The sequence below is a fragment of the Bacillus rossius genome (assembly GCF_032445375.1).
Source record: "Bacillus rossius redtenbacheri isolate Brsri chromosome 9 unlocalized genomic scaffold, Brsri_v3 Brsri_v3_scf9_2, whole genome shotgun sequence".
Classification (NCBI taxonomy): Eukaryota; Metazoa; Arthropoda; class Insecta; order Phasmatodea; family Bacillidae; genus Bacillus; species Bacillus rossius.
Genome location: NW_026962013.1, coordinates 19090233 through 19098616, shown reverse-complemented (window position 1 = coordinate 19098616; position 8384 = coordinate 19090233). Strand labels below are relative to the sequence as shown.

At 60.3% G+C, this 8384-nt stretch overlaps 1 protein-coding gene across 1 annotated transcript; it reads left to right on the top strand.

Annotated features, from left to right (window-relative positions):
• The first annotated feature begins 328 nt into the window (after nucleotides 1-328).
• Nucleotides 329-1279, top strand: LOC134543272 (activity-regulated cytoskeleton-associated protein-like). The gene is made up of 2 exons (XM_063388183.1): nucleotides 329-413; nucleotides 714-1279. The coding sequence occupies exons 1-2, from the start codon at nucleotides 329-331 to the stop codon at nucleotides 1277-1279; spliced, it is 651 nt and encodes a 216-aa protein (XP_063244253.1).
• Nucleotides 1280-8384: the final 7105 nt, after the last annotated feature.

Here is an 8384-nt window from a genome sequence, read left to right as displayed (position 1 = left end):
AAGGACTTCAGGCGCGCATCACTAGACAGACAGGCGCCGGGAAACGGGACCCGCTGGAGAAATAAGGTCACAGCACCCCCCACCCCAGCAGCGCGCAGGCTCCAGGACACCACCCCTCCACCCGCGCGCCGAGCGCGCGCGAGAACGCCCGAGGATCACCGAGGTAACACATTTCACCACCGACCGCGACCGCGCAAACATCCGCGGGGCGAGGACGTGCGGACAAGACCGCTCGGACGATAGCGAAGGGAGCGCCCTCCCGGATCTGTCCGCGCCCGCCACCGACGCCGCGACCCGTCGTCCGGGTCTGACAGCCGCGAACCACGCCATGTACGCGGGAGCTGACGTAACCATCGCCATGGAGGAGCCCTGCGACCGCTGCGGAAAACCATACACCAACAACAGCTGCGCTGGTGAGTACCCTCATAAGTGCTGCACATGTCAGTTTCCGCACTTAAGGGCAGAGAGCAATCTCCGAGGCCTCACAGGCCCTCTGTGCGCCGCGAACAGGTGTCCAGGCCGCCATGACGAAGTAGCACATTGTCAACAGTGTGGGACTATCAGGCACCGCGCATGCGCTGACGCACTGGAGTTTGTAAACTTCCGCGACGGACTTTACCTATGTGTCGAGTGCGAAGGACGCGCACGTAGGCGACAGAGTGGCTCCCTGGCCTTAGTGCACCGCACCCCTAGCGGACCTGTCACTCTCCCAGAATTCACGGGCCACGCCCACGACGACCCGCGTTTATTCCTAAGTGCCTGTGAAGAGAAACTAACCCGGCACAACACAGCGCCCGAAGACTGGACGGAGCGGGTCAGCGGACAGCTGCGAGGGGAAGCGCGCACTTGGTGGTCTCAGGCGGGGGGATACGATGTGGGCTGGGATGACTTCTCACGCCGGTTGGAGGCTCGGTTCAACGACGCGCGCACCCAGAACAAATGCCGCAGTGAACTGTTCAGCCGCGCGCAAGAGAGTGGGGAGAGCGAGGAGGCGTTTGTTTTTGGCAAACTCCGGCTTTACCGCCGCCTTTCACTCGGGGGCCGCGCCGACGACGTGCTCCCTTTCATCGTAGAGTTGGTGTCTCCCGAACTACGCCCATTCTTGCGCGGGGTAGTTTCGCACGGACTAGAAAACTTCCTCGCCCGAGCCAGGGACATAGAATACGATCTGATGGTGCACCGACGTACCAAAAACATCGCGACGCCGCGCCCAACTCCGCAAACTCAGGAGGCGGTGCAACCAGAGGACGCGCAAGCAGTCGTTCCGTACATAGAATAGCCGCCTCCGAGAGATAACTACCGGCCTTACACTCCGCCCCGGGGGAGGGGGGGAGCGTCACAAACCAGCCCGCCCAGCCGGGCCGCGCAACAACCGCGCCGCGAGGAGCGCCGCGGCGGACCACAGGGTGCCCAAGACAGTCGCCCGCCTCGCTGTCGCTACTGCCCCACGGCGGAAAACCACTGGCACAATGTGTGTCCGACACGCGAGGCCATCTGGCAGGCGCGAGGGGGGCAGGCCGTACCTCCGGGAAACTCCGTCTAGGGAGCAGTGACATCGCTGGCCACCGCCCCCCTACCCTTCGTCCAGCCCCGCACACGAGTGCGCCACCACGGCCACCAGGTCGCGATGACGCCCCACCCAAGCGCACCATGTTCCAGGACATCAGGGAGCAACGCCTCCCTCCAAGAAGCGATGCCGCTAATCCGGCGTCGGCGTCACCCCCGCCCGCGTCTGCAGCAGTCGTCCAGCCGCCGTCTCATCCCCCTAGCACTAGTGGGGTCGGCCCGCCTTATCCATTCGGGGCCCGCCCCAGGTCGTCGGCGAGAAACGCCGCCCACCAGGCATCGGCGCCGCCCCCGCCCGCAGCTGCAGGGCCCGACGAAGCACCGCCCTGTCCATCAGGGACCACTGGGGACGGCCCGCCTCATCCGTTCGGGGCCCGCCCCAGGTCGTCGGCGAGAAACGCCGCCCACCAGGCACCGGCGCCGCCCCCGCCCGCAGCTGCAGGGCCCGACGAAGCACCGCCCTGTCCATCAGGGACCACTGGGGACGGCCCGCCTCATCCGTTCGGGGCCCGCCCCAGGTCGCCGGCGAGCGACGCCGCCCACCAGGCATCGGCGCCGCCCCCGCCCGCAGCTGCAGGGCCCGACGAAGCACCGCTCTGTCCATCAGGGACCACTGGGGACGGCCCGCCTCATCCGTTCGGGGCCCGCCCCAGGTCGCCGGCGAGCGACGCCGCCCACCAGGCATCGGCGCCGCCCCCGCCCGCAGCTGCAGGGCCCGACGAAGCACCGCCCTGTCCATCAGGGACCACTGGGGATGGCCCGCCTCATCCGTTCGGGGCCCGCCCCAGGTCGCCGGCGAGCGACGCCGCCCACCAGGCATCGGCGCCGCCCCCGCCCGCAGCTGCAGGGCCCGACGAAGCACCGCCCTGTCCATCAGGGACCACTGGGGACGGCCCGCCTCATCCGTTCGGGGCCCGCCCCAGGTCGCCGGCGAGCGACGCCGCCCACCAGGCATCGGCGCCGCCCCCGCCCGCAGCTGCAGGGCCGAGTCGGTCCAAAACCCGCCTGGGCCGAATGGGGCCAGATGCCGCGGAGCTGATCCGGATCCCAGTGGATCTGAATGGGCAGTCCATAGCCGCGCTAGTGGACACCGCAGCCACACACACTTATGTCGCGGCCCACCTCATTCCTGAGGGGGACCTTGTGCCGGAGGTCAACACCATCCAGCTGGCCACTACTGGGACTAGCACGCTAACGACTGGGTGTGCCCAGGTAAGGATTGGCATTAGAGACATTGTGAGCTGCACCAGTGCCCTGGTTGTACAGGACCTTCACGATAACCTCATCCTGGGGCTACCCTGGCTGGTGCAAGAGGACGCCACTGTTGAGGTCCGAGCAGGGAGGATACATGTGGGGACCAGGTGCCGCCGAACTGTATATGGGCTGAGGCACACCCCACCCCCTTCCCGGGCCGAACCCCCCCGCCTAGCTGATCTCCGCCACAATGTTCCCCCTGAGTACCACAGATTGTTAGAGACAGTCCTGGAGCAGCAACCCCAGGTGTTCTCCGCAGCAGACCAACTACGCCGAACCAATGTCACAGAGCATTGCATCCCCACCATCCCTCACATTCCGCCTTACGAGAAAACATTCGGGTTTGGGCCCCGCGAACTACTTGCCATCAGGGAGCAAATAGCAGAGATGTTGTGCGATGGCGTCATAGAGCCTAGCGAGTCCCCATACAACTGTAGGATCGTAATGGCAGACAAAAAAGACGGCTCACTTAGATTCTGTGTTAATTTCAAGCCAATCAATAACCTCACCATCCCCGCACCACCACCCCTCATCAACATCTCAGAGGCCCTCACGAGGTTAGGAGACGCCCGCATCTTTTCGACACTTGACCTGAAGTCGGGGTACTGGCAAGTCCCAGTAAGCCCCAAGGATCGCCCCAAGACCGCGTTCACGGCGCCCGATGGGCGGCGCTTTCAGTTCTGCGCGATGCCGTTCGGGCTGCAGGACGCCCCCGCGACATTCCAGACCATGATGGTCCGCGTCCTGGACGGGTACATTGGCGAGTTTGCCACCGCGTACCTGGATGACGTGATCATCTGGTCACGGACGTGGGAGGACCATGCCCACCATCTCTCGCTGGTCCTCGAACGGCTCGCCACACACGGACTCACATGCGCGCCACACAAGTGTTACATCGGCGCCCGTGAGCTAGAGTTCTTGGGGCACATCGTCAGCACAGAGGGCTACCGCCCCATCCCCGAACAGCTAAGCCTCATTGACAGTAAACAGGCGCCCCGCACCAGGAAGCAGCTCCAGAAGCTAATGGGGCTGTTAAACTGGTTACGTTCATTCATTCCCAATTTTGCCACAATCACCGCACCCATGACGGACCTTCTCTCCCCGAAAACAAAGTTCCGGTGGACAGAAGCAGCGGACCAATCACTCATCCTAGTGAAGCAACAGTTCCGCGAGTGCCACAACCTGTCACGTCTGGCCCCAGACAAGCCCATCTTTTTTTCCAGACGGATGCCAGCCAGGACGGTATGGGCGCGGTTCTCTACCAGGTGGGTGATGATGGGGAGCGGCTGGTAGCAGAGTATGCAAGTGCCAAGTTCGGCCCCGCAGAACGACGCTATCACGTGAATGAGCAGGAGTGTCTCGCGGTGGTGTGGGCCCTCAAACGCTACCGGCACCACCTTGAGGGGAGACCATTCACCCTGCGCACGGATAGTCAGTGTCTGCGGTGGCTGGACTCTGCCCAGGGACGAAAATCAAAGTTCACCTGCTGGGCACTCATGCTCCAGGGCTTCACATTTCATGTCGAACACATCCCTGGGCGAGAGAACCAGCTGGCAGATGAGCTGTCCCGTCACCCAGACCCCAATACCATCTTCCAAGACACTCAAGGGTGGGATGACCTGATGCCACCGTCCCACCAGCCAGCTACCGGTCTAGCAGCATCACCTCCAGCAGCACTCTACGTCATCGGACGAGCGGATCCCACGGTCCAAGCAGAGGCATCGCCCACCCTGGCCACTCTGGTAGATCACGTTAAACTGGCCCAGCAGGATGACCCAGACACGCAGCGCAACCTGGCAGCATGCGGTGAACGCGCCCTCCCACACCAGCGCAACCTGGACGGGGTCCTGCAGAGCAGGGTGCCGGGTGACATGGACACCTGGCAGACCCATGTACCCCCCACTGCACGACAGCTGGTGCTGCAGTATTTCCACAACCATGACCTAGCAGGCCACCCGGGAGCAGATCAGACCAAACGGGAGATCAGGAAGCTGTTCCATTGGCCGGGCATAGCACGAGATGTCCGGGAATACGTGCGCAACTGCCAGCTCTGCCAGCAGCGCAAGGCCCGCCGGGCCGATGGGATTGAGCAACAGCGCCCCAGGCGACCGGAGGAACCATTCCACACAGTAGCCCTCGATGTCATGGGCCCCTACCCTCGCACGTCGCGGGGCAAGCGGTTCCTCGTCGTGGTCACGGATGTGTTCACACGTTGGTCGGAGGCATTCGCCGTATCCAACGTACGAGCAGGGACAGTAGCAGCCCTAATGGACAATGAGGTCTTCCCCCGTTATGGGTTTCCGAGAGTGTTACTAACGGACAACGGGACACAGTTCGCAGGACGGCGGTGGAAGGCCGACTGCCGCAGATGGGACGTAGAGCATCACACTACCCCGACTTACCACCCCAGGGCGAACCCGACGGAACGTCGCAACCAGGACATAAAAATCCAGTTGCGCCTCCGTCTGGGGGAAGACCATTCCAAATGGGACCTCCACCTGCCGAAGCTGCTCTATTGCCTGCGGCGGCGGACCAATGTGGTCACGGGCCACACCCCTGCTGAACTGCTTCATGGGCAGAATCTCGCCCTACCAGGGGAGCTCCGGGTCGCAGAAGCAGCAGGAGTTGTCACCCGTCCCCCTGTCACTGACTTTAGAGAAGAGGCACGGCAACACCAGGCTCGATTCCTAGCCACGCGCACTCCACAATCACCAAATCCACCGACGCCATTGGAGCCCGGGCAAATGGTGTATGCCCGGTGTCACCACTTGTCGTCTAGCAGCAAGCGCTACTGCACAGGTCTGAGCCCCAAATGGGCCGCCCCCTGGGAGGTACTGCGACGTCTAGGGCCCACTTCTTACTTGATCCGACTCCCGAACGGTAGGTCGACAAAGATCCACCGGGATGATTTGCGTCTCGTCCCACCCACAGGCGCCCCAACTGTCCCAGCGGGGGACAGGGACAGTGGAAATGACCAGCATACATCCACTGCTCACCCCATGTCCCCAGCTGCTCAACACCCAAGCACTTCTTGTCCCACATCCCCATCAGACCAACACCCAACAACCATTCGTCCCACATCACCATCAGATCAACACTTAACTACTCCTTGTCCCACGTCCCCATCAGCTCAACACCTAAGCACCATTCGTACCGCGTCCCCATCAGACCAACACCCATCTACTGCTCACCCCGTGCTCCGTTCGAGCGGCGCAACTTTACGTGAGCTCGAGAGCCTGATGGATCGGCTGGACCCAGAGGGATTGTCCGTAGAACTTTACGATGGGGACGACCCAACCCTGCTCAACCTCGTGTCGCATCCGCAGATCACATTCTCTGATGGAATAGATGACGACTCCCGATCCAGTTCGCCAGGATGGCCCGGATGGGATCAACCACGCTGGCCATTGGACGCGAGCCATGGCAGTTCAATGTTCAGGATGAACATGGAGGAGCCAGAGCAATCCGAAACCGGACCATCTCAGGAAGGACGTCCATGCAACACGCGGCAAGTATTGGTGGAACAGGGCTGCGAGAACAGCCCCAGGACAACGGCAGTTACACCCAGCGGCCTAACGGGAGACAGGGATAAAGTCGAACCGCAACGGGAGAGTCAAGGGGAGTCCAGCATCCCGGAGGAAGCCAGACACGAGGGACTGAGGCGCTCTACCCGAGTCCGTGTAGCCCCACGACACCTGGTGGACTACGAATGGGAAAACCCACATGAGAAGATCAACCGAGCGCCACACCCCGATGCACCACGCCTTCATGTAATGACCCTCCTCCCTTTGGATGCCCGGTCCATTCTCCCCATCATTGACAGCCAAACCCCGAGCAGAGAACCCTCCAGATACATTCCGAACATTGGAGGGGAACAGGCCCCAAGGCAATGCGTGTGACATGGGGCTTCGAGGGGCATAACGGCCTCAGTGAAGGGGGGGCATTTGACGTCGTTCCAAGTGCTCCCTTCGCTCGCACAGGTCGTTATGTTCCCTCGTCGCCTCACTAGGGTGGGGGGGGGTAGTTCGCGGCTTGAGGAGTCCTGCTGCGCTTGGGACGTTTTTGCGGGAAGCGGGCTCCTGGTGACGCGCAGCGATGCGGAATTCAGGCACTCGAGCTTCAGACCTGGACCAGGCAAGTTGTGTGTCGCGCCCGCAAGTGAACAGTTCCGCCGGGAACTGAGCAGCTCCACCCTCACCGGACCACCACCTCTACCGATCCAGCTCCCTGCCAGCCACGTGGCGACGTCACGACCCCGAGGATCTCCGCTCTACCTGTGAACTGGCCCACAGGGTCTAAACTTAGGCTAGTTGGCGCCCTCAGCAACGGCAACATCGTAGCAGGGACCGGTAGGGCGACATATTAATAGGTGATAATATGCGAACACTCCCTTATTTTTAGGGAACAGATTTTGATGTTCCATCTGTGACCTATCTGTTGCCCAAATTACCTGCATGTGCAGAGCTCGCTTTTTCGTTAATTTCGTCCAGGTGGCAGACCAGTGTCTGACACCATTGACTTGTATTTAGCAATTTTTGTGATCATCGGGAGACATATCAAGTATGTTGGTTTGCCGAATGAAACTAAATATCCTGGAAATATATTTTATACACTTTAATGCCTAATACGAGCAATAATAGCAAATTAAAAATTACTTAAAAAAATTAAACACCATTTAATTCGCGCTACCATGCTGCTCTTGCTGTCGTCCGGGGTCTCGGGCTCGAGTCCCGGTGCGGCTCCTAGCGGGAATGGCTGTTGTCGATGTAGTGTTTCCGGGTGGGCGCCAGACTAGCTCTATTTCTAGATGATAGGTGGGTCGTGGGGTCGGTTGCCCCTGCGTGGCCCACTAGGACTGTCGGCGGTGTTGCGTGGGATATGAGGGATTCCCTACTTGGTGGTGGTTGGGAGTTGTATAGTTAATTGATTAGGCGCTGAATTAATGCGGCAAACGATGTGCGTCGTTTATTCATGCGACTGTGGGCTTGGTGTAATACTGTGGATTACACACCACGTCGTACAGAGGGTGACGTCACACAATACATAAGTTACACAATTACACAAATTTATTCTGAAAAGTTACGTAATGAAGGCGTGGCACAAGTTTACAAAATGTTACGTGGTGGTGCATTGCACAAGTTTACTCAAGAATGTTCCAGGTTCAAGGCGTCGCACAAAATTACTAAAATGTTACGTATTAGCGTGGCACTAGGCGGTTCTGAGCATGGTTACACAAAAGGGGGGTGGGGACGATTGGAGGCGGCCAATCTCGTATACCTATGTCTCGAGGCGGTGTTCGCGTCCACTGTAGTGGAGCACGGACCGCAGCTAAATTCGTCCAAGTTCCCTTACGGGATGTTGTCAGCGCCGGGGCGACTGGCTTTAATTCAAGTTCTGTGATTCGGGAGGCAGCCCGTGCCGTATACTGAAAACTACCCCGCGGACCAAGAGTGGTGCACAGGTTTTTAAAATTTACACGGCCGGATTAAGTCCTGGACCGAAAATTTGGACGGGGTACGCACAATAAAAAGAGGTTTCGAGGAAGTGACTATAATTAACAGAAG